Source organism: Haliotis cracherodii, unplaced genomic scaffold, assembly GCF_022045235.1.
Source record: "Haliotis cracherodii isolate W230 unplaced genomic scaffold, xgHalCrac1.p SCAF_9, whole genome shotgun sequence".
NCBI lineage: Eukaryota > Metazoa > Mollusca > Gastropoda > Lepetellida > Haliotidae > Haliotis > Haliotis cracherodii.
Genome location: NW_027266343.1, coordinates 38,463,902 through 38,491,677, shown reverse-complemented (window position 1 = coordinate 38,491,677; position 27,776 = coordinate 38,463,902). Strand labels below are relative to the sequence as shown.

The window sequence follows — 27,776 nt, the reverse complement described above, 5'->3', positions numbered from 1 at the left end:
AATTGCCTGCCTATTATATCTCGGCCCTTCCTGTGAGCGTCTTTCCTTCGTCACTGAAACATCATGATCAATATTTTGACAGTCAAATGGCATCACCCTTCCCCCAAAACAGTGTAGGCCCATGTGCATTTTATCTTGGCTAGACTCCCTCAACCCATATTTTGAACCTTCTCATTTTACGACGGTGTCATGGCATGTACATAAAGCACTTAACATTTTTTTTGCTTTATTTCGTTGCAATGCAAATCATAATTGTGAATTATGACACTTAAAAGAGATTTTACGTAAGCTTTAATAAATATCACCTCCTATAATTTATTGCCACACAATGTTTTTCGTGCTATCATATGTACGTGATTGTTGCAAGCTTCGTTCTATGAAAAACATTGTTTGAGCATAAAAAGAATATTTTGAGACAAAAAAGTTTCAGTCGATAAATATGAAGTTGAAAGTAAAAGAAGACTGGGTTACTGTCTGTACGCAACAAGAGTATTCTGCCAGTTTTCGTGCGGAACTTAGAGTTACTCCCCTTTGATATTTTGAAAAAATGACCAATCACGGGCAAGCTTTTATAGGCGGTTTGGTAAATGTTGACTCATCTGATTGGCTGCTTCGAAAAGGTCACAAAATTCGAACAAGCAGGTAGCTCCAAAGAAAACAAACCACCGGCAAAATGCCTCTTTACAAGAAACCCGAAAAGGAAAAGAATCAAAATATTCAAGTTGCTGTTCGATGTCGGTATGTAAGACAGATTTAATTGAAGCATTCGATCGTTAACTTTTAGGCTGTTTTTACTGACATATCAATGATGAGCCGATGAGATGACAAAAGATCTTGGAACTGCTAAAAACATTTATTTGGACTTCTTATTTGAACAGTATCGCTCTGTCTGTGCTATTGGGGACTCTTACGCGTGAGGTAAAGGTGACAGAAAGCATGGATTTGTTTTTTAACATGTCGAGTATGCAAGTCTGTGGTAAAATGTCTTTCCGATGAATCTGGTAACGATTATGCCAGGCAAAAATTATACCCTCTATGTTGTTATGTGATAATTTGTTTCAGAAATATTGTTCCTTCACCAGCGTTAGTAACAAACAGTTTAAGTCGACTAGTCCTTACAAAAACATAGCAAAACCATTAAAAAAGAGCAAATTTCTACAAGCCCTTATGATACCTAATATTAGGCAGTTTGGCAAGGACCATAGGACAGGTGCCAATTTCCAATGCTGTTCACTTTTCTCTATATGAAGCGCCTATTGCACGATGTGTTGCATGATGTATAGGATGCAAAGCACAGGCCACATGCATATCCTGGGCTACAGAATATAAAAATAAACTTGATTTTTTGGCAGTTCAAGTTGTCACTGAAATAGTCTTCGAATATTTACATATTAGGTTAACCTTATTGACGCCTATCATGTCTCTCAGTATTTCCATCCAAGAATGATAATGATGGTAACCTCAAACTGTGTGCCTTTTTCACATCCCCAAGTCTAAATAGAAGTTAGAACTTGCAGTGCGAATTGTTATAATGTTAGATTGGAACCATACTGAAGTGACAGACACCATGTACACTTGAGACTAATGTCATTGAAAAAATGTTTTTACTGTATCAAGTAGAATTGCGGGTGACAGTGTTTCATGTACATACAGAGTAAATTGCTGTGCCCATCTGCTAGTGTGCTGATTTTTCAATTACCCGTATTAAGGGTTTTGCGCGACAAATATGCGTCCATAATGTACAGTTTAAGAGAATGGCCACAGAAAAAAATATACTGTGTCCCGAAGGACGCACAATGATATTCATTGTACCTACAGCATGTACAACGCATCAAACACTGAGCTGTTATGGGTGTCTTGTTATTTCATCCATCAATTTTGACCACTGTCAGCATGATCATTGATTCATTCCAGGCTCTGAAGTAATTATTATGTAGGCCTAAATGTAATCTACACTACACCATTTCCTTACTTATATTATGCTCATATTGCCTGCAAGGACCCTTAAAATTAATTACCGGTACTACTTTTGTAGGTCAAGGTAAACATGGTAAACCCTGCTTTTTAATCATTTATGACAACTTACAATAACATTCATTACCTCAACAGAAGCTAAAAGCATGACTCTTATCCTGTTTCAGACCAATCAATGGGATAGAGAAGAAGCAGGGGTCGTATGCAGTAGTGGATACAAATGGAGATAAGAAAGAAGTGACCGTCAAGGAAAGATTAGGAGTGAGCACCCACACAAAGACCTTCACCTTCGACCATGTGTTCCCCCCACACTGCAAGCAGCTGGATGTCTACCATAGCATTGTCACGCCCATCATTGACGAGGTCCTCCTGGGATACAACTGTACAGTCTTTGCGTCAGTATATCTTTGTCATTAGAAGATTTGTTAGGATTGTATGTATACTGGATATTATGAAGATATATCAATATATCCAATCGTTATCTCTGAAACGATTCCTCTATATGACGACACCTCCACAGAAAGCTGCATCTCGTGAATCCTTCTGAAAATTTGACCACCCAATCCATATCATAGATGACCGGCTCTGTGGGCTAGTGGAGTATGGAAGATCCGGGGTTTGATCCCCGGCCGCGTCATACAAAAAGACGTTAGGAATGGTACTTGTTGTTATCCTGTCTGGCACGGCATTAAGGGACTAAAACAAGGACTGGTCGGCTCGGAGTCGGTATACTGTGTCTGAGTGGGGTATTCAGGTTAACTGCGGCATGGTATCTTAGTGTGCTAGCACTATAAATCGGCATCAGTCCGGACTAATACAAACAGTGACACACACACACATGCATGCACATCGCTATATAAGTGTTAAGATCTTGGACATCACGTTAAAACCCATTTCACCTCACCTCATATCATAGGTCTAACTTAACAGTGCTCAATACATTGGTGAACTGTGACAACCCAATATCTAGACTATCATCAGTGTCTGAAAATATCAGCTTATCAAAATGCATCTTATTTGCAGATATGGCCAGACAGGCACAGGTAAGACCTTTACGATGGAAGGTGACCGCAGCGAGGACCCGAACATCTCCTGGGAGGACGACCCTCTGGCTGGAGTCATCCCCAGAACCATGTATCATATATTTGAGAAGCTGCAGAATCAGGTAGGCAATTCCCCAGGGTTAGTCCGCTGAAGCATCTTAGCTTGTCATGAGAGACCACCAAATGTCCCGTGGGGTCAGGCTTGGTTGATTGCGTGTCCTCATACCCTGACGACGTGGAACGCTGCTCACAAGCTGCATCATTGGAATGTCTATTCCCGACTTAAATTATTTACAAGCCGCTGTCACATAGCTAGAACATTGCTGAGTGTAACGTAAACAACAAAGAAACAGGTTCGGAGTTATGGGGGCACGGTTTACTGTTTGTGTGTTGAGCTTGAGTGTCGGCACCATAAATGTGAGATTTCACCTTCACCTTATATCATTATCATATCCATACAGTTGTATGCTTGACTCTCGATGATTTGGATTTTGAGACTGTATTGGCAAACATGCTCATACACATAAAAATCACTGTGATACTGATACAAATCAAACAGATTCAACAACAAAATCAATAAGTTCAAATTGTGAAGGATTTATATCTCCTGGCATATAATGCGGTGGGATATAGTCATCATCTGGTCTGTCCGTATGTCCATATTTTGTTCCCGGAGCATAACTTGAAACTTGGGAAAGATTTTTCATCCAAACTTGGTACATGTGTTAGCCAGGGGCTGTGTTTGTGCCTTTTGCAATTGTAGGGTCGGGGGGATTTGTCATCTTATAGTGACTCTTGTTCTGTTTGTCAACCTAAATGACTACATGGAATATCCATATTTTCCAGAACTCGTCACGATATGGCTGAAATATTGCCGATGTGACGTTAAATATTAACTCACTCACTCACACTATTTTCCAGGAAGTTGAATTCTCAGTGCGAGTGTCCTTCCTAGAGCTGTACAATGAGGAGCTGTTTGACCTGTTGGGATCCTCAGAGGATCCACTGCGGCTCCGCATCTACGAGGACAGCACAAAAAAGGTATGCTTACATAGATGCCCTTTATGAATATCCATCAGTTTGATACCAAATTGCTTTTGTGAAATTCTGCATCAGTGATGCTGTACATGTACATATCGTGTACTTGGAGACATTTGAGGTCCAGTACGTGTTTAAACTGTCCACTGAAATCACTGACTTTAAACTGACCATATGATATGTATATTAGGGCTGCAACCACTATTCAGTCGTTTAATATGCAAGGTGTCATCAATAAGTATAGACAATACTTGAAGTTGAATCGACAGTTTGTGAGATTGTGATATGTTATAAATAGAACAGGAACTGATGGAGTTACCTCCCCAAATGATGGATGTGGAATAGCGCCACCTGTAAGCATGGGAGACCATCAGGATGTGGTGATAATTCTGGACGTGCCTGCTGCATTTGAGTTTTCAGTTTGGAATAATATGGGTTTGAAATTAGTCCTCAAACTGAAATAAAGTTGTGAAATGTATAAAGCACAAGATATCAGGAGATACTCGGCTCTAATGTATATGATTATGATGTATATGATTGGAAATGATTTATGATAAATTGTCATGCTTATTGTTACTTGTTGTACCCAGGGTTCTGTGATTATCTCTGGCCTAGAGGATGTGGTTGTCCGCAGCAAGGATGAGGTATATGCCATCTTGGAGCGTGGAGCCCGCCGGCGCCAGACTGCCGCAACACTGATGAATGCTACATCCAGGTAAGTAGCAATTTTTCATCACATTCCAGATTAGAATTGGCCACCTATGCTTGTTGTAAGAGGCGACCAAATGGATCGGTGGACAGACCCTATTAAATGGTTGATTGCATTTCACCGTACTCCGATGGTATGGATTGTTGCTCACAATATCAATCACTAGATTGTCGGGTCCAGACTTGATTATTTACAGACTGCTGTCTTTTAACTGGAATATTGTTGAGTTGGTGTATCCACATTTCATCTCAAGAAGGATGACAAGCCATAATCTGCCTGGACATGCATCGTGTGTTTCCTATGATCAGTCACTTACAGTTGTTTTTTAGGAGAAATTTCTCTTTGACAGGCTTTACCATTGTCAAGATTATTTGATAGAATTAGGTCATATTTGTTCTTGAATAAAAATTGTCTCCTTTATTGATGAACTTAATTAACAGTCTTTTGTGATGCTTCACAAAGTGCTGGTTGTAATACAAGTGTATCTGACATGTTCGGTCTAGTCGCTCCCACTCGGTTTTCTCTGTGACGATCCACATCAAGGAGAACACAGTGGACGGGGAAGAACTTCTCAAGACCGGGAAGCTGTACCTGGTAAGTACTTTTGTTAATGTCATTGTACAATGTTGTAGGCAATGGTTCTGGGGCAGGAATACAATGACAGATCATCCCCCATCAGTACCGCTGTAGTTAAATAAGCATTCTTGACCATTGTCAAAGTACTTGACCACCATATTCCCTGCTAACACCGTGACAGTATGAGGTGATGTGTAAACCTCCTCAATTATCAACTGAATCATGTCTCCATTATTGAGTCCAGTCTGAATTACACCATCTTCCCAAAGGCAAGTGAGTTAACTGACTATAAAAGTCCAGTTTCCACCCTTGCCGAACTAGGCTGGTATTATGGAGTTACATTTTGGCTGGACTAACGAGTCTATGCATAGTCCAATCAAAATCGCGCACCGAAATCGAAATCCGGTTCGTAAAGTGTCATGCAGATTTCGATCGACTGCAGGATTTGTAAAGCATGTGCACTGCTAACTCGTTGCACTTCGCGATGTAAGACTCGTTTTATCACAATATAGATCTTGATTATTGATCAGATCGTATTGACTGGGCGCCACTATTTTGTTTGAAGCAAATGCAAGTGATACGAGGGGTTGAATCTGATTGGTCAATAGAAGAGGCATAGAAAGGACATAACTCGTAATAGCCACTGGTGGCACTACGATCGAGCCCAGGAATTCCAGCCTAGTTCGGCAAGGGTGAAAACTGGACTTTTAAAGTCAGTTAACTCTCTTGCCTCAGGAAGATGGAATTACACAGCTCTCAAAATAGACATCCAGTCAAATTACTTTTGTTCTTTTGTGATTGGAGCAAGTAGGGATATCACAAGTCTTCTATTCAACTTTTATGCGCTGTTGCAAATACACCTGGAGAGTCTCATGACTGAAGGACTACCACCTCTTAGTTCTCAGGAAAAGCTCTTTTCCAGTTAAAAGTGAAACACTAATTTTAAGATGATAATCGGACGCTGAATGTTTCTGCAAGGGTTGTAGCATTGTGTTAGAGATTAGGGTCTTTCATGTATTGTTGCCATGGTTCTGAAGAACATTACACACTCTGTGCCAGGTTGACTTAGCAGGAAGTGAGAACATTGGCCGATCGGGAGCAGTTGACAAGCGTGCTCGTGAAGCGGGTAAGTAATCAGTACACTTCATATTAAAACTTTAATTATCTATTTTCTGCATGCAAATGCATTCTTTAAGTTGCAGGGGTGGTGGGGTAGGCTAGTGTTTAAAGCGTCTCCTCGTCACAATTCCCTACATGGGTACAATGTGTGAAGCCCATTTCTGGTGTTCCTTGCCACAATATTGCTGGAACATTGCTAAAAAAACAGTGTGACACTCACTCACTCACTCACTCACTCACTCACTCACTCACTCACTCACTCACTCACTCACTCACTCACTCACTCACTCACTCACTCACTCACTCACTCACTCACTCACTTTTTAAGTTGCAAAAAGTACCCAATATTGACGCCTTGAGAACTTGAGAACTGGTTCAGAATTATAGCCTTCTAATGCTACCAGACAACAAGGACTGCCATCATTGGATGTTTCAATGGTCCTCAGAACAATTTAGTAGGGAATTTCGAAGGCTGTAGCGATGTGAGAAGCGCCTCTGGGTTGTAATGTTCTTCCTTCTGTTTTATAGGTAATATCAACCAGAGTCTGCTGACATTAGGACGTGTCATCACCGCACTGGTAGAACATGCACCTCATGTACCTTACAGGTAGGTACTGCACGATCAACCATCTGGCTGCCTGGTCCAGGTGTAGATAACTCGGACATTGCAATTACATAACATTGATACCTGATCTTTTACTCTGATCCTATGATCTGCGTGAAGATCTAAGGACACCAGTACAGAAGGTCGAGTTCACGCAAACCTTGAGCGAACTATGGCCGCCCAATCTTAATAAAGGGTTCTTGACCCTATCAGATGTCAGCTCTCTAAAATGATTCAGATTTATTTCTTTAGTGAAAGAAAACTGCCATGGAACATTAAGATGCCTGCATCAGTAACCCCTTTTGGTGCAGATGCCATGGTGTTCAGAAACGACAGATGCATGAAATATCCAAAACAGTATAATAACACTCTTTTATTTTTTTGCATTCGGAACTTCCTGATTACATGTGATCTGATTTTAGTGTGAATGAAAGTCCTAGTCAGTTAACTATGGCTGATATTGAATAATTAATCAGTATTCCATTTCTGGGAGAAACGTTAGTATATGAGCTTTACAGTATAGCTTCTTTTCAACAGAAAAAGTATGCAGTGAATATTTTGTTACAAACTGTGAGATGTAAATCTTCTAGAGTATTTGTAAAACAATGCGTTTGAAATTTAGTATAGCCCACTTTGTAACTATGAGTTTTTGTTTGCAGAGAGAGTAAGCTGACTCGTCTCCTACAAGATTCTCTAGGAGGTCGCACCAAGACGTCCATCATCGCCACCATCTCCCCCGCCTCCTGTAACCTGGAGGTAAGCAGTGGTGCTAGTTGAAGTATCATAACATGTAACTATACAAGATGGCCATTGAAAAGAGTGCCACATTCATATCTGTTAAACCTGATTTGATACTTGAAGAGTAGCTCCATGGGGATTCCATTTGAGAATTGGTCTTCGACTACCTTTGATTGTCATGTGAGGTCACCAAATGGATAGGGGACCTGTGAAGATCCAGGGTAGAATAGGTCTGCAGCATCCTATGTTTGGCGTAAAAGGTGACTATGCTTGTCGTAAGAGGCGACTAATGGAATTGGTTGGTCAGGCTTGCTGACTTTGTTGATGTATATCCCAATTGCTTGGATTGATGCTCATGATGTCAGTCACTGGTTTGTCTGGTCCAGACTCAATTATTTACAGACCGCCATTACATAGCTGGAATATTGCTGATTTTGGTGTTAAACAACAAACAAACAAATGGATAAGGTTGTCAGGCTCATTGACTTTATTGAAAGCGTGTCATCATGCCTTGTTGTGTGGACTGATGCTCATGATATCGATCATTGGATTGTCTGGTCCAGACCCGATTAATTGCTGGCTGCCATCATGTAAGAGGAAAGCATCTTAAAACATTTACCTCTTGTGTTATTTTCTGAATGTACGAAGCAGGGTTTAATCTCACACAAAAAAGAACTATATTCACGATAAGGGTTTCTGTATGCTGGTCTTTCAAACAAGGACTGAAGCTCATCCCCTTGACCATATGTTTGTCTGGCCACAATCTCATTAAAATTGCTAAACAAAGATCTTAGGACATCCCATTATGGGTCATGTCAGACCGACCTTGCGCAAACTTTGACCGACCAATGGAATGACTGACAAGAAGTCAACATTAGCCAATTAGAAGGCAGCTTTCTCGTGCTTTACGGCACTAATTTCAAATTGGCAACTACGCCTCAAAACATAATTTGACAAATTCTCAATTAAAAATTTGAAACCTGAACAAAAGAACATTCTGGAATGGCTAATAGATGGTCTAGATTGTATGGATTCAGTCGTTAAGCCCGTAACTATTGTTCAGAATACCCCGTGTTGAAGTTTTCGAGGTTTTATGATCAGAAATCACATTCCAAATGTCACTTTCATGATCTGGTAAGCGACAGTCTGATTGGTCGGATGAAAGGTCGTTCTGACGTGACCCCTTATAGGATGTCCTCAGGTCTTTGTTTAGCTGATTTTAATGAGATTGGTCTGGGCAAAGATTGATTACATTTTGTTGATTCTTATCAGGACCGGGGCGGTCGGGTAGCCTAGTGGTTAAAAGTGTTTGCTCATCACGCCGAAAACCCGGGTTCGATTCTCAACATGGGTACAATGTGTGAAGCCTATTTCTGGTGTCCCCCACTGTGATATTGCTGACATATTGCTAAAAGCGGCGTAAAGCCATACTCACTCACCCTTATCAGGACGTAGTTATTTAGTGTGATTTGTGTTCTATTGCAGGAAACATTGAGTACCCTGGACTATGCTCATCGTGCCAAGAACATCACCAACAGACCGGAGGTCAACCAGAAACTGACCAAGAAGGCCCTCCTCAAGGAGTATAACGAGGAGATCGAGCGTCTGCGTCGGGATCTCCAGGCAGTCCGAGAGAAGAACGGAATCTATCTGGCTGAAGAAAACTATGTGTGAGTTTGAGGTTGAGGAGTGTTATACAGACCTATTGAAGAAGCTGTAACAGTTAAACAAGCACTCACTGTCAGAATACAGGGTTCATACGGGCTTGAAAAGGCCTTTAATTTTAAGCCTTGAAAAAACCCAAAATAGCTTGAGAATCAATTTTAGACTTTGATAAAGAATAAGTTTCGACATGATGTTATGATTAACTTTGGTCTCAAATTTTCTTTCTGAAATCTGTATCTTTGTGCTTCATGGCTAAATATGTGTATTTCAGTGCTATGCAGAACAAAATCAGTCAGCAGGAAGACGCTATCCAGGAGTTTGAGGAGAAAATCACAGCTCTCACAGAGGAGATGACGACGGTATGTACAGGCTCAGGCTATATTTTATGACAATAGTCACTTTGTATTGCAGTTTTCCATGCTGGATATCATGCTCGAAGAACATTTATCCCCCCACTCAATGGATTAGTGTGCACTCAAATTTCATTCTCAGCTCAGAGTATGCAACCCATGCTGCCATTGAGGTGCTAGAAGGTTAACGGTCATATTACCATCTCATCCTACCGGGTACCCTTTCACTGCTGTTTTAACAGGCGTATTTCAACCCAAGTCAACTGCCTAAGGAGACACCTCGTGTCACATGTGTATTTCAGTGTGGGGCCTGACCGAAGCCCTAGAAACTCGCCCCTGTCAACTGTTGCAAGCCAGTTACGATTGTGTGTAGCCTAGTGGTTAAGCATTTTTTGTCGGCCGTCCACCATTTGTTAACCTTGGCCAGGCTCATTATATATTGGCCATTGTGACAATGCTGGAATATTATATATAATAAGTGGGAGTAGAACATATTCACTCAAGCAATAGTGCATACATTTGGATGAAATTGTGTTTAGGAAGAGATTAATATAATTGTTTATGAAAAATTAGGGTAAATGTGCAACAAAATCATAATCTTTTTGTTAGATCAATTGTATCATTAAAGACTTCAAATAAATGTATGTAGTTGTCGGAGCTGTTCACTGACACGAAGAAGGAGTTGGAGGAGACGTCGGAGCAGCTGACTGTGACCACCAAGAACCTGGAGGAGACGACAACAACGCTGCAGGAGACGCAGGTGACCCTGAAACACACGACGCAGGACCGTGACGAGCAACAGTTCCTGGTGGGAGAGCATGTGAAGACAGAGGACAATCTGTACACTGAGGCCACACAGGTAGGCCTACTGCACTGGGGGCTGTCAGATGGAGAGAGGGGGGGGTTGTGGTGGGGGATTATAGGGTAATCACTCAGTAAAATATTTGGAGTGGTACAGGTTGAAATTTGATGATGTGTTAAATTTTTAAATGTCTCCTGAAAGCGTGAAGTTGATTGATGACTTTCTAACAAAATCATTAATGAGAAATTGTTAAACTTGCTGAGTTGTTACCTCATTAATTCCATAGGCACCAAGTATATCTTTGGTTTTCCCTAAGCTCAGGTGACTGCAATTTTACTTTTAGCAGAATGTAACCATGGTAACAACGTCACACTGAAGTCTGATGTTTGTATATATTCAGTTGCTGACCACGGCCGAGTCGTCGACGTCCGACGTGAGCGGTCTACATGCCAAGCTGGACAGGAAGCGGGCTGTGGAGGCCCACAATGAGGAGAGTCAGCTGACCTTCCAGGATCGGTTCTGTAACGACATCAGCAACATGCGCAACTCTGTAAACACCTTCCTCTCCCAGCAGGACTCCTTCAAGGCCAGCGCACTCAGCAACATAGGTGTGTACAGGACAGTCACCTAGTCACCAAGTCACCTAGTCACCTAGTCACCTACACTGTGTTAGGCTTCCTTGTTGTTGTGACCCCTGTGGACCTGGGATAGAATGTGTTCCTTGCACACCATTGCTTGTCGTAAGAGGCACCTAAATTGAGAACCCTTGGGGATTCCAGGTTAGAACTGGTCCCAAGCAACCTGTGCTGGTTGTTAGAGGCAAGTTAATTGTTTGGGTGGTCATGCTCGGGGACTTTGTTGAAAGCGTGTCATCTTACCCCATTGGTGTGGATTGTTGCTCACAATCACTGGACTGTCTGGTCCAAACTTAATTATTTACCCGCGTTTACCAATTTTGTAAGCAACATGTCAACATTACCCATTTTTTTTTTTATCTAATGGCTGACTATATTATCAAAAAGCTTATGTTAATTCCTTTCCAGAAACGATGTTGAGCCGAGGCAAATCCCAGGCAGACAGTTTGACGTCCCAAATGACCGGTCTGGTGTCCCTACTGGGTACACATGTGAAGACAGTTGACGCCCATACACAGCAGGGTCACGAGGACAGTCTCAGTACCCTCTCCCACATCCAGGAGGCAGTACAGTCCTCCAAGGTAGGTCATCAGTCTCAGTACCCTCTCCCACATCCAGGAGGCAGTACAGTCCTCCAAGGTAGGTCATCAGTCTCAGTACCCTCTCCCACATCCAGGCAGTACAGTCCTCCAAGGTAGGTCATCAGTCTCAGTACCCTCTCCCACATCCAGGAGGCAGTACAGTCCTCCAAGGTAGGTCATCAGTCTCAGTACCCTCTCCCACATCCAGGAGGCAGTACAGTCCTCCAAGGTAGGTCATCAGTCTCAGTACCCTCTCCCACATCCAGGAGGCAGTACAGTCCTCCAAGGTAGGTCATCAGTCTCAGTACCCTCTCCCACATCCAGGAGGCAGTACAGTCCTCCAAGGTAGGTCTTCAGTTTATCAGTCATTGGTTTATGTTTAAGGCACACGTGTCACTGAAATGCTTTTTGAATGACAGTATGTAAGACATTTTCTCCATACTTACCAATAATGTTAGAGAGGCAAATATCATACAAGAATCAGAATGCAAGAGACGTCACAGATATTTATACATATATTTTTTATAATTATGGTGATGATTTTGATAATGTTTCTGGTCGAGCTCACCCGCCCTCTTTCTCCTGCCAGACAGCAGAGGTGTCAGCTCTGGGTTCTCTGGCGCAGACCGTGGTTGTGTCCTCACTCACCGAGCTGCAGAACGACATGAAGCAACTCAGCTCATCTCTCAGCTCCCTGGCCGAGTTTGTGCAGCAACAGGTCCGTGTCGCCCGCTTTTCTTATATATTGCACCACTATTAATAAATTCTTAAATATGTGGAAGAGTGTAACAATGTTATGGGTTAGTGAGCAGTTAAGGTGAATATAAGCAGGTTCAAGGTTTTTCTGTCAACACTGTTATAAGGATAAAGTAAACTATGGTCAGACCTTAGATACATTTATGATGTTAAAACCTCATGCTGTTTTTGTTACTCTCTCAGGTCAGTGTTCAAAATAGGCAAGGTCGGATCCAGCATTTTTAAAAGGGAAGCGTCAAAAATATCAAAATCCTCACTCAGATAATTTTACTGCCTAATTTTACTGCCCTGTCAACAGGGCCCACTTGCACAAAGCGATCTTAGCGCTAAGATGACCGTAACTCCCATACTTTAGCATAGGCTTACAATAGTCTTAGCTCTGAGATCGCTTTGTGCAAGTGGGCCCTGGACCCCCCATCTCTGGATCCGCCTATGATAGGTGCCAGTGGTATACAGTGTTAGAAATTGGCACAAGTCCTACAGCCCTTGCCAAACTGCCCAATAGTAAAGTTATCCGAAGGGCTAGCAGAAATTTGCCATTTTTAAAGGTTTTGCCATATGTAATCATTATAAGGACTAGTGGACTGAACATGCTGAAACTGTTTGTTTCTACCACTGGGTATATGTAAACTATTAATGCAAGCATTCAATCCAATCTGTTTTCGAGAGGGGCCCTGAGGTCTTTGAGGTTTTAATACTTCTATGGACTCCCTCAGTCGTTTTATCTAACTCTTTTATCAAACTTTTATGAAAGGATCCCTTGACTTTTTTGGTTACCTGATTTTGAAACAGTGCAATAAGAACCATAGTATTTGACATTATATTGTTTTCTTACAATATATTCCACTTTTTCTGCTTCTTATTTCCAAATATTTTACTGTTTTTTTATTTACTGTAAAATGTTCTTACAGCGAGAGAGTCAGGCTGAGTTGATCAAAGCTCACACACAGAAGCTCCACACAGACCTGAGTGCCATCACAGACACTGTGAGGAGTTATGAGAAGAGCCAGCAAGAGAAGATTGTGACACTCCAAACACAATCCAAGCAGAACGTGACCACTCACGACACTCTACAGCATGACATAGAGAAGAAACTGAAGGAGCTGACTGACCTTATACACAACAAGCACACACACGTTGCCGAGTACAACACACAGGTAGGACCAGTAGTAATATGTGACTGACCTGTAGTAATATGTGACTGACCTGTAGTTATATGTGACTGACCAGTAGTTATATGTGACTGACCAGTAGTTATATGTGACTGACCTGTAGTTATATGTGACTGACCTGTAGTTATATGTGACTTACCTGTAGTTATATGTGACTGACCAGTAGTTATATGTGACTGACCTGTAGTTATATGTGACTGACCTGTAGTTATATGTGACTGACCTGTAGTTATATGTGACTTACCTGTAGTTATATGTGACTGACCAGTAGTTATATGTGACTGACCTGTAGTTATATGTGACTGACCTGTAGTTATATGTGACTGACCAGTAGTTATATGTGACTGACCAGTAGTTATATGTGACTGACCTGTAGTTATATGTGACTGACCAGTAGTTATATGTGACTGACCTGTAGTTATATGTGACTGACCTGTAGTTATATGTGACTGACCTGTAGTTATATGTGACTGACCAGTAGTTATATGTGACTGACCAGTAGTTATATGTGACTGACCAGTAGTTATATGTGACTGACCTGTAGTTATATGTGACTGACCTGTAGTCATATGTGACTGACCTGTAGTCATATGTGACTGACCTGTAGTTATATGTGACTGACCAGTAGTTATATGTGACTGACCAGTAGTTATATGTGACTGACCAGTAGTTATATGTTACTGACCTGTAGTTATATGTGACTGACCTGTAGTTATATGTGACTGACCTGTAGTTATATGTGACTGACCAGTAGTTATATGTGACTGACCAGTAGTTATATGTAACTGACCTGTAGTTATATGTGACTGACCAGTAGTTATATGTGACTGACCTGTAGTTATATGTAACTGACCTGTAGTTATATGTGACTGACCTGTAGTTATATGTGACTGACCAGTAGTTATATGTTACTGACCTGTAGTTATATGTGACTGACCTGACACACCACAAATACCCATGGTTCTTGAAATGTGGTCTTGCTTGTCAGGTCAACACTCAGTGTTCTTCAATGTGGTCTTATTTGTCAGGTCAACACCCTAGGTTCTCATTGTGGTCTTGCTTGTCAGGTCAACACACCGGGTACTCGATGTGGTCTTATTTGTCAGGTCAACACTCAGGATTCTAAACGTGGTCTTATTTGTCAGGTCAACACACCGGGTTCTCAATGTGGTCTTATTTGTCAGGTCAACACCCTAGGTTCTCATTGTGGTCTTGCTTGTCAGGTCAACACCGGGTTCTCGATGTGGTCTTGCTTGTCAGGTCAACACTCAGGATTCTAAACGTGGTCTTATTTGTCAGGTCAACACACCGGGTTCTCGATGTGGTCTTATTTGTCAGGTCAACACCCTAGGTTCTCATTGTGGTCTTGCTTGTCAGGTCAACACTCAGGGTTCTCAATGTGGTCTTGCTTGTCAGGTCAACACTCAGGGTTCTCAATGTGGTCTTGCTTGTCAGGTCAACACTCAGGGCTCTCAATGTGGTCTTGCTTGTCAGATCAACACTCAGGGTTCTCAATGTGGTCTTGCTTGTCAGGTCAACACTCAGGGTTCTCAATGTGGTCTTGCTTGTCAGGTCAACACTCAGGGTTCTCAATGTGGTCTTGCTTGTCAGGTCAACACCCTAGGTTCTCATTGTGGTCTTATTTGTCAGGTCAACACACCGGGTTCTCGATGTGGTCTTGCTTGTCAGGTCAACACCCTAGGTTCTCGACGTGGTCTTGTCAAGTCAACACCCAGAGTTCTAGACATGTGGTCTTACTTTGATAGGTCTGGTATTGTTGAACAGGTGTAAGAGCTGTGTGCTGCATAGCTGCTGGGCTCGCTGAAATGTACTGCTCTGCCATGGCCACAAATCTGTAAGACTGAAGAACTTCAACAGTTCTATCTGGGGCTAGTAAGACTTCTTAGTTATTTTAATGAGTGCTACTATCCCTCTTACTTGAAGGCTTATAAAATACTTTTCAAGATTTTGCTGATGAAGCAGGGTCTAAAGACCAAGTGTATTGTAATATTGTTTATCATCCTCAGGTGACAGAAGCGTTGGGATGCAGACAGGAAGATGTGACAGAGTTGTCCACCAGTGTACAGAGGTAGGTCCATGTTGACACTTGACATGGCTGCCTTATCCTCACTTCTATGTCACCTTGCACAGCTGAGGTGTATTGGAGTTGTCTCCCTTGTTCTGCCTAGTGGCTCTTTTGTGTCTGTGTGTTATATGTAATGCCTGTGTGTGTTGCAGTGCGGTAGATGGCGCCACCACAGCCTCCTCGGCCAGTGCAGACAATCTACAGAGTCAGCTGCTCAGCTGTGAGAAGTCGACATGGGAACAGATTGACAAGGTCAGCCTACACAATTTGAAAATCAACATTCTGTTGAACGACCCAGTACTCCTTGTTGCTGAGTTGACAACGATTACAATTTGGGGGAATCATTATGATAGTTTGAACCAAATTCCCCAGGCCAAAGAAGATTGTAAAAAATCATCACCTTGTAATTGAAACAAGTTATTGACCATGCTGCAATCACTCTTGCATATGACCATAATAATCACTTGTATTGCTTTTGAAGGGGTTTTGAAGAATTTGTGTGATTAAAATATCCAACCCCACCCTTACAACCCCCTCCAGGTTACAGTTGGTCCTCAGCAACCTATGCGTGTTGTAAGAGGCAACATAATGGAGATTGGGTCGACTTGGTTGGCAATATGGATCGTTGCCCATGATATCAATCACTGGGTTGTCTTGTCCAGACACAATTATTTATACAGACAACTGTCATATAGCTGAAATATTGCTGAGTGCAGCATTAAACAATGCACACACACACACACAAAATTACTGCTGTGATTTCTGACAGGCCGTTGTGATATATTTGCTAACTGTCATATATACATTTATGTTCCTGCTAAAGGAATGTCATAAAGACTCATTCTGTATAACAAGCCCTGCACATTGTTTCTTTTATTTTGGACACTGGACTACAAAAATATTGTGCCATTCATTATACTGATATTGTCAATTGGCTGAAACTTGGGAGCTTTAACTTGAATAATGGCTTTGACAAGTTTTCATGTCCTCACTGTATAATGTCTCACTGGTGCAACTGACTTCATCCTGTTGGCAGATGTGTTCTAACCTAGAAGAAAATGAAAAGAAAGCCGAGAAACTACAGACAGATATCACAGACAACCTGAAGCAGAGATGTCAGGTCAGTCCAGTCTTAGAGACATTAGATTTTTTTTAGACTAGTAAACCTTCCTCAGGGTTTGTAGCTAGTCCTGCTTGAATGAGAGAAATATGTTTACTATAGTTACAATTCTATCAGTTGTATTCTACTCCAGTTTGCTGCAAAACTGAAGCATTCAGAACTGGTTCAGAATTATAGCCTTCAAATGATGCTAGTTAATGAGGACGACCATCGTTAGGTTTTTACTTGTCCTCAGCACAGTTTAGTAGTCTCAGCCCAGACTATCATGAATTTCGAAGGCTGTTAGTTACTGTGTTGTAACATGTAGACATGGCGGTTAGGGTTGTTTGCAGTCCTGCACGAATAGTATTTAACTTGCTCATAGATTGGTCTTTTTAGTTAGTGAATGATTCAATATAACTATCCGAAGAAAAATAAGTCTGCATTCTATGGCAGTGCCAAATCCACACTTTAGGTATTTAGCTCAGTTTCTAACTTTTCACTTTTGCTGTGGGGATAACTGCTGTAAACATGGTAAGGCATAACTCATATGTGGCCTGTTTGATATTGAATTGAAATATATTTTCATTGATATACACCACTGTCAAATCTGAAATATAACAAGAAAATATTCTCTGCTTCATTATGTATTATAGCTGATGCAATACGAGCATCGTTGCTATCCATCTTATTTGAAGCGGGCGGTCGGGTAGCCTAGTGGTTAAAGCGTTCGCTCGTCACGCGGAAGACCCGGGTTAGATTCCTGACATGGGTACAATGTGTGAAGCCCATTTGTGGTGTCCCCCGCCGTGATATTGCTGGAATATTGCTAAAAGCGGCGTAAAACCATACTTACTCACTACTCTTATTGAAGCTTTATAAGTGGATAGAAGCCAAACAAAACAAGGAAGGAAATTAAACAAAAGATTTCTATAGTGCAGCTATAAAACAAAGGTGACATTGTTTGCTGTTGCGTTTAGGCCTGGGAAAACCACAGCAGTGAAACAACAGCAACACTAGACAAGCACAGAACAACACAGGAGAATCTGAAACAACATCTCAACAACACACAGGTAAGGCGTCACCACAAGGTGCAGACCCCGTGAAGATCTGGGTTAATATTGGTCCTCAGCAACCCATGCTTGTTGCTAGAGGCCGCTAACGGGTTTGGGTGCCAGACTCACTTACTTGGTTGATGCATGTCATCGTATCCCTGTTGTGTAGATCAGATCGATGCTTATGATGTCAAAAACCGGTGAAGATTCCGGGTTAGAATAGGTCTTCAGCAACCCATGCTTGCCGTGAAAGGTGACTATGCTTGTCGTGAAAGGTGACTATGCTTGTCGTAAAAGGCGACTAACGGGATCGGGTGGTCAGGCCTCGCTGACTTGGTTGATGCATGTCATCAATCCCAATTGCGTGGATCGATGCTCATGATGTCAATCACTGGATTGTCTAGCCCAGACTCGATTATTTATAGACCGCCGTCATATAGCTGGAATATTGCTGAGTGTGGCGTTAAACAACAAACCAACCACAGGGTTAGAATTTAATTTTTTTAGGCACAAGCAAATTTTTGCTTGTGGTTTTAAAAGTTACAAGCAAAATAAAAAATCAACAAGCAATTATTTTTTCTCAACTCAAAACTTCCAAATATATATCACAAGATTGCATGATCATGATTTATGCTGCATATAAATAATGGCTGATTATGCATGTTATGACATTCAGATAACAAAGTAATTAAATTACACTCATAAAACATTTATCAAAGAAAATATCTGCATGTGTGTAAAACATCTTTGCTACCACATATTATACACCATTTCAAGTTCCAATCCTATTGTTTATAAAATATGTTATGTTTATCACATTATTTAGATAATGCATTTACAACCTTATTATGTTCGTTGTAAATAAAGAAAATGTAAGCTAACACATTCATAACGTCCAGATTAAGGACCAAGGAAGCGCAAAATTGACGATTTTCGCAAACAGAATCTATAAGATTTCATAAAAAACGCAATTGGAAAAATATTTTAAAAAGAATTGTAAATAGATCTGGTATCTGCCATCACCCATTTCCCGATATCTGCGGCTGTTCGTTCAGTAACATGAAGAGATACCTCCGTTTTCGAATAACATGGTCGTCGAAGACTGCCATGTGACACATCGCTAGAAAGCTTCGATAAAATTGGTTTCTAATGACGCTTTCTTTGCCGAAATCTGCTACAAGGTTCGTGACTGGTCAAATCTGAACACGTGACCTAAGTCAGCCAATCAAATTACATCTATGGTCTGATAAATTTCAGAATTTGACGAAAGACTTTTGTTAAATCATGTTATTCTGAACGTTTTAAGCAGGAAATTGCGATCTATATTAAAAATATGGAACTTCATAGATGTATCGTGCCAGGTTACGAGCTGTGACAAAGATTTTTCATGCTTATATTTTTGCATTAAACATCGTCTCCGAACCTAGGAAATTGAGACGACGAAAGCCGAGATGTCATTTGACTTACATTACACACGATCGCACGAAAAGATGGAAATAATAACTTAAATGTAAGTTTGACAACTTTAAGATATATTTTTAAAATTTTATCTGTTACTTTGTATAACATATAGCTTGAAACGTCTTTACATTGCTCTTTTACATGTTCGATGTGGACCCCGTTGTCGTAAAGCGTTTTCGAGATTTTATTTTCAATAACATTGCGGGACATAGTGAATAGTTTTTTAATTTATCGATAAGAAATGATAAATTGAAATGGAATACGTATTTCAGACATTATGAAATGTGATAGATTAAATAAATGAATCATAGGACAGGTAGGTTAATAAAATTATATACTATTTTGACGTGACTACGGCTTCGTCAGTCAACCGGCCTCCGGGTGTCGTCTGGGATTCGAGGATGGCATGTCATCTTAAAATATGAAACGACCTTGGGTCAATTGAATAAATTACCGATGACATAGTTTTTACGGCATTTGATTGGTCTCCCGAAAATAGACATACGTCATTTGCATAATATTAATCTCCGTGCTATATGTTCATTGGTCAAAAAGAGCTCGGAATAGTCCGTGTTAACGAAAGTTGAAAAGAAGTAAAAGTTTTTCCCGGAAACGCGAATGGGGAGGTAACTCTAAATTGGAGGTAAACAAATCAAGGAAAATCTTCGCGAAATCAAATGTTATCACAGTGAATTTAGAAATTTAGGTATTTCTCAACCAATTGTTAAGCGGAAAAAAGCAAGACGCAAAAAATATCGTCTTTATTTTGATTTATAGACGCAAAATCATAAATTAAGACGCATTTTGCGTCTTAGCGTCCCTTAATTTCGAACCCTGAACCAACCAACTCATGATGTCAAACACTGGATTGTCTGGTCCAGACACGATAATGCACAGACTGTGATATAGCTGGGGGTCGTCTTATACGTGGGGTCGCCTTATACACAGCGATATACGGTATATTGTTGAGAACAAAGAAACAAACAGGGTCCATCAAATCTTAAATATAACAATGATAGCTGTGATAAGCTGTTTCAACACATGATAGATTTGGCAGTGAAATTATTTTTTTAGCACTAGCCCTAGCAAGTTTGTCTTGAGTGAAAGTATCAGAATTTTTCAAATTTCAGGCTGTTTAGTTTTTCCTGTAAGTAATCACTATTTGGGTTGGCCGAGCTTCAAGGTTAATTTCTATACCAGCACGGAAATGCTGACTGCCATGTGTCTGTTTCAGTCCCTGGCTGCAGCAGTGACGGAGGTGACAAGTCGGGTGTCTACATGTGTCGGGGAGAATCTAGAGAGAGAAGTGTCCGAGCTAGGTCAGCAGAGGACGTATGTGGACGAGCAACACACAGGGACGACGACGTTCAGTCAGACCCACACGGACGAGCTGCAGGCCAGGCTGGGTGATGTGAACAAGTTCCTCGCGGAGGAGCTCCACAAAGACATTCCTACAGGTAAGTGCTTCCCAGGGGTAGAAACTAACAGTTTTCGTCCACTTGTCCTTGTAATGATAACATATAGCAAAACCCTTAAAAAGGGCAAATTTCTACTAGTCCTTATGATACCTTTACCATTGGGCAGTTTGGCAAGGACTATAGGACTAGTGTCAATTTCTAACGCTGCTTCCCTGTTGCTCCCAGCAACGTATGCTGGTCGTGGGAGGCGACTTAATGGATCATATGGTCAAGCTTTGTGACTTGGATGATTGTCTGTCGAAGAAGCTGTTTTCAATACTATGTCGTAAGAGGCGACTAACGGGATCAGGTGTTCAGGCTCGCTGACTTCGTTGATGCATGTCATCGTATCCCAATTGCGTGGATCAATGCTCATGATGTCAATCAGTGGATTGTCTGGTCCAGACTTGATTATTAACAGACCGCCATCATATAGCTGGAAAATTGCTGGGTGCGGCATTAAACAATAAACACACAAATGTTTTCAATAATTGAAATTATGTACATGTATTGGATTGAATACACTAATATTGATATTGAAAGATATGAACTTGGCAGGTGTTGCCCCAGATGATGGTATCAGCATGATCAGTAAACATTATGTGAAAATTCAAGACCGTTTAATAGCTTGTGCTTGATGACTATTATAACATAGCAATATGATTCATTTGACATGTTAACAGCTATATGACAATATAATTTATGTTCCTGTAAATACATGAGGGAATTATTCAGTCTTCCTGTTGACTGGTAATTGCCAGTAATTTACTGGTAAAATAGGCCATGTACCAGTAAAATTTACCCTTATTGGTCCAAAGTATTGAACGAACCGGCTGGGCTGATCCAGTGAATCGGTAAATAACTGAATGGAAACACATTTTGAATGGTCTTATTACGTATTAGAATTTCCTCAAATGCATGTCTGTGGGAGTTGCCTCCCTTGAATTAGTTTGCTTGACACTTCCATCCGCATTGTGTGCATCTTCCTGAGGCAAGAGAGTTAACTGACTTTAAAAGTGCAGTTTCCACCCTTGCTGAACTTGGCTGGAATTCCTGGGCTCGATCGTTGCGCCACCAGTGGCTATTACGAGTTATGTCCTTTCTATGCCTCTCCTATTGACCAATCAGATTCAGCCTCTTGTATCACTTGCAATTGCTTCAAACAAAACGGTGGCGCCCAGTCAAGACGATCTGATCGATAATCAAGATCTATGTTGTGATAAAACGAGTCTTACATCGCGAAGTGCATCAAATCACGTAAGCACCTTGATTAAAAACATGAAAAAGATTTAGAAAATATCTGTTGACAACGAGTTAGCATTGCACATGCTTTACAAATCCTGCAGTCGACCGAAATCTGCATGACACTTTACGAACCGAATTTTGATTTCGGTGCGCGATTTTGATTGGACTATGCATAGACTCGTTAGCCCAGCCAAATGTAACTCCATAATACCAGCCTAGTTCGGCAAGGGTGGAAACTGAACTTCTATAGTCAGTTACTTGCCTCGGGAAGATGCATTGTGTGAAGAGCCACTCACTTTGACTTCATCATGTTTTTTTTCCCTCAGGTCAAACCCCCCAGAGGCGAGACTTCAGCTACCCCCGGGCCCTTAGTAAGACTGACCCCCATGATGCCTTGCTCAAAGAGTTCCGAGACAATCAACAAGCTGACCCCCTCGCGGTCAGTCTGTCCGATGCCCTTGCAGCAGCCGAGGATGACAAGATGATCGGCTCACCAGAACCTGAGGTAGGTCATCAGCGGCGTGGACTCTGGTCGAAGGCATGCCGTATGACGTCCTGATGTCAAAGACTTACAGATATTACTATGTCAATCAAATCAGAGGTGTTACTTGATATTTCTTTCTGTTGACCGCCTCCTTGTTCCAGTGGTTAGACCGTCTGTCTGGTTAGTGGAATATCGATGGTTCAACCCCTAGCCGTATCATACAGAAAGAAGTTACAAGATACTACTAGTTGTTACCCTATTTAGTTAGTGATTATGGATCTGTATAATCTAGACATGAGAGTTTTCCTCAGATTCTGGGAATTCAGGGAATTTTTCCACTTAGAATGATGTAAAATGCACATATTTTAATCCTTGTTTTTAATATTTTCGGGTGGGGGGTCATGACTACAAACCCCCCTAAATTGGCAATGTTCCTCAAAAACAAGGTATGCTGTTGTCATGTCTGTATAATCTATATTGATAGCCAGCCCTAAATATCATTGCCTTATTACTTCACTTTGAGAAAAACTGTGGTGTTTTTGGGGGCAAGAAAAAACATTTCTCATCAAAAACTTTTTATTAGACTCTAAATAGAGATATAGAAATGATTCACTGATTTGTTTGAAAAGGAGCATCTTTGGTCATTTGCATCCATGTTACCTGTGTGAATGTGTTGTGAAACAAGCGCCTGTCTTTCAGGATGTGAAGGACATATCTGACAGCCTGAGTGATGCCGGCAGCGACATCTCCACCAACTCCAACACATCCGGCATCTCCACGCTCAGTGACAAGAGTCGGGTATGTAGACATGAGGCTGCTATGTGGACAACTTGCAGGACAGTGTTTTATACTACTACCATGTTGGTTGAGATGTTCAGTTACACATTATGAAATTACTGCCATATTGCAGGAAGCAAATAATTCTGATATTTCACGAGTCTGTGAATTATTATGGCTTAAAAAAATAAAATATTTGGCCTTGGAATATTTAAGGATTTTTTATATATATTTTTTTAAATGAAAATAAAAACAAAACGTGCGGCCAACTTTAGGATGATCACAAAATCACAAATTTATATGAACTTACTGTTTGGTAAGTGGAAGGCTATTTAATGACCTTTGTCCTTAAAATGTCTTCATTATATACCTTTTTTTTTCGATTGAACTTTCTTTTTCTAAAATTCGCCAAAGACCCGGGTTCGATTCCTGACATGGGTACAATGTGTGAAGCCCATTTCTGGTGTCCCTCGCCGTGATATTGCTGGAATATTGCTAAAAGCGGTGTAAAACTATACTCACTCACTCACTTTTTCTAAACACACTTGTTTTTCAAGTTGAAATGTTAAAACAATTTATGACCCATAATGTTCACAATACATTATCTTTCTAGGTTTCGAACAAAGAAAACAAGCAGCGAATGAAGCCACCGAGCTCGTCCAGAGTGAAGAAGAACATCACAACACGGACCCCCAACAAAACCCTCACCCCCCAGAACAAGACCAAGCTACCCCTGAGGCAGGGCAACACTCCCACCTCATAAACACAAACATCTTCTGTCGTCTCAGTGTTTAAGAACGTTTATGCATCTTCTAGCTATCTTTACATGCGATTCACGTCTTATCAAGTCTTATCAGCTAGTGATGTGCACATGGTCGAGTTATGACCCTGAACTACAGCATACACCCCACCAGGGACAACATTGGTCAGACCGTGAAGGTTTGTTTTCAAGCCTCATTTGACATGAATGCACAAAATGTTGAAACACGATGACATCCACAATCACGAAACTCTTGGCCTAAGATCTATCCTGATGTCTTTTCTGAGGTATTGTGTTAAGATTGCGATGCCAGGGCCCCATTGCACAAAGCGATCTTAGCACTACGACTATCACAATTCATATACTTTAACAAAGAATTACGACAGTCATAGAGTTATGATTGCTTTGTGAAACAGGGCCCTGGATTCCATTCCTAAAAGTGGTCTTAGTGCTACGACTATCACAATTCCTATACTTTAACATAGAATTACGACAGACATAGAGTTACGATTGCTTTGTGAAACAGGGCCTCGGGTTCCATTCCTAAAAGTGGTCTTAGCGCTACGACTATCACAATTCCTAAACTTTAACAGAGAATTACGACAATCACAGAGTTAGATTACTTTGTGAAACAGGGCCCTGGATTCCATTCCTAAAAGCGGTCTTAGCGCAGCAACAATCAAAACTCTCATACCTTAACATAGACTTACGATAGTCGTACCGCTAAGATCGCTATGTGGAATGGACACAGGACTACTTTGTCATCAATACATCCCTGTTGGTACACACTATTTGCCTCCTCCACAAGGAGAAAGGTAGTGTATACACGCCTGTGAAGTATTAGCTTTGTTCAATACCTGTCTGTTCAACTCCTGTCTTCCTATCCCTTCTTACTTCAGCTCTATTACTCTGTATCATATTGTATAAAGCATATCGTGCATGCATTGCCATTATTTATATGTCTCCTATAAGATCCTGTAAATATCACCATTGCTCATCGTAGTCTGCTGGAAGCAGGGTTAGTGAAGACCTGGGTGCCGTTGTACAAAACAGCCTTAGCTCTACGACTGTCGTAAGTGGTCAAGGTATGGGAGTTACGATCACCTTAGTGCTAAGATCGCATTGTACAATGGCACCCTGTTCCAGTTCTTTATGAATCTGTTGATGCATGTAATAGATAATTATGAAAATGTATTAAAATAAAGGAGACAGCTTGAACTGGTTGTCTTGAATATGGCCATACTTAAGTTTCATGCCGACTTTGTGTCAACTTGGTGTGCAGGTGAAATTCTGTTGATGGATTTACTGGTCATCAAATATTATCCATTTTGTTTACTATATTTTAGATGTAAGCTCAGTTTACTCTTTTAATTCAATTTATTTGTATTAAGACATTTTTATTATAAGCTTGTTTTTTTATGCTATCATGTAGAATTTTAAGTAAATGTGATTTGTGTCTCTATTCTTTACTTTTGGCTAATTGCATGAACAATGTAAAGTCAAAGTGATTAATTTGTATGGGAGTGTTGAATGGGAAATGTATATAAACAACATGAAATGGTTAAGTCAGAGACCAGTAAGGCTGAAAAAAATAAAAGAATTTGTTCTTAGGCAATGGCTTTTAAAAATATTGTGCGAGCGGGCAGCGTTTATTTTTTTGTTCAAACTAGAATGTTACCAAATTTTGTTTACAATAATTTTGGCGAATTTTGTTGTTCCTAAGTATTGAAGCATTTCACTGCTTGGGTTGTGTGGTTGAGACGCAGAATATTTAAAGATTTATTATTATTCTTAAAATGGAAATAAAAACAAAAAGTCATGATGCGGGCGATGCCTGGGAACCAAGACTATTTATTTTTATCCTAAGGTACTTAAGGATAAAAACTGCAGCATTTGATCCTATCTTTTCTGTCTGGGTTTGATCCTAACAGACAAGAGTTGTGTCCCTTGATTGACACACCATGATAAAGAATTGTTCTAACATGCTTACATATTTAGTGGAGCAGGTGATCTAAATATAGACCGACTGCTGCATCAGAGTGGCAGATTACCAAACAATGTGTCCATGTTTGTATAAAACCAAATGTGTGTATTAAAATGACCTTGCCAAAGAACATGATTCACCAAAAGGTGATGACCTTGATAATGATGGCACAACATTAATATTGAAATTATCTCTAGGACAAATCAAGCCAGGCTGGGTCTCGTTGTGATAAGCTGCATAAATGCTGGAAGCATTGACAGTACTCATATTGTTAATTTATCACACTAAGGAATAGTTAAAAGCTGACCAGAGATCATTTTCAGTAATGTCATGTCAAAATGAACTAATTTGTTATGATGAATCTTATTAAACAACATATATATTCTATTTGTTTTTCTTGTTTATTGCCTGTTATAATGCTTTTGAGAGCACCAGACATATGGTGGAGGTGATTAATACCGTTCTATTTCAGCGAAACTGTTTCGGCATCTTTTAAGAGATTGCAAAATGCCTACAATTGGATAGGCCAAATTGGCAGTTGTTTGAAAGGTGGCTCTGTTTAAACAATGGGAATTATATGAATGGTATTTATTGTTACTAGAGAATTCAGAAATTGAAAGACTGAGCATGATAAGTTATTTTCAGTGATATTGCTGGGATACTGCTAAAAGCACTCACTAAAACGGAGACGGCATCACATTTGCTGTGAAGATAGATGTCATTGCCCTGTTGGTATTGAGACATGTTTTTGTAATTATAGAGTAAAGTATTGTTTTAATGTCCAGTTTCTAACAAGACCGCTACCTGGAGCCTGACAGCAGTGTGAAAGGTACAATTAATACACCAGAACTTAGTGGTTAAAGCCTCCACTCCTCGGGGAAGACCACTCCGGTTCCTCACATGGGTACAATGTGTGAAGCCCATTTCTGGTGTCTCCCCCCCCCCCCCCCCCCCCCCCACGTGATCTCGCTAGGATATTGCTAAAAGCTGTGACCGCCTCCGTGGTCTAGTGGTAGAGCGGAAGGTCCGGGGTTCGATCCCCGGCCGCGTCCTACCAAAAGACGTTTAAAGATGGTATTTGTTGTTACCCTGTCTGGCGCTCGGCATTAAGGGGCTAAAACAAGGACTGGTCGGCTCGGAGTCAGTATACTGTGTCTGAGTGGGGTATTCATGTTAAACTGCGGCATGGTATCTCAGTGAGCTAGCACTATAAATCGGCATCAGTCCGGACTTGTACAAGCAGCCACACACACACACACACACACTTTTTTATCGTGGAACTAGCATGCATGAATGGAACAGCAAAACAGATTGTTTTAATGTCCCGTTGCTCGTATCAGTGTTATTCTCCACGTGTCCACATCCAACTATTCGTGTGGAGATCCTTGAGCTGTTGAAAGGCGTAGATTTCCATCAGGAGACGGGCTACTACGTGGACTATGGTTACCGTATCACTAGGGTCACGGAACTGCCGTATCTGTAACAGGAAGCAAGAGACTATTGTCCAACTGTGCAGGTCAATGACGCAAGGTCTGTAAATATGCCTAGCATAGATGAGCGTACATTTATAACATAACACACATTCCCAGGAACCTGTCTCAGAACC

At 40.9% G+C, this 27,776-nt stretch overlaps 1 protein-coding gene across 1 annotated transcript; it reads left to right on the top strand.

Annotated features, from left to right (window-relative positions):
* The first annotated feature begins 628 nt into the window (after positions 1-628).
* On the top strand, positions 629-26,002 carry LOC139452822 (kinesin-like protein KIF11-A). Its single transcript, XM_071234447.1, has 24 exons — positions 629-738; positions 2,142-2,369; positions 2,998-3,139; positions 3,939-4,058; positions 4,646-4,770; positions 5,268-5,358; positions 6,400-6,466; positions 6,988-7,066; positions 7,723-7,819; positions 9,287-9,471; positions 9,738-9,825; positions 10,466-10,675; positions 11,019-11,226; positions 11,662-11,834; positions 12,424-12,552; positions 13,502-13,747; positions 15,790-15,851; positions 16,001-16,100; positions 16,885-16,968; positions 17,928-18,020; positions 20,698-20,920; positions 22,492-22,670; positions 23,349-23,447; positions 24,040-26,002. The coding sequence occupies exons 1-24, from the start codon at positions 674-676 to the stop codon at positions 24,187-24,189; spliced, it is 3,243 nt and encodes a 1,080-aa protein (XP_071090548.1). The 5' UTR covers positions 629-673; the 3' UTR covers positions 24,190-26,002.
* The last annotated feature ends 1,774 nt before the right edge of the window (positions 26,003-27,776 follow it).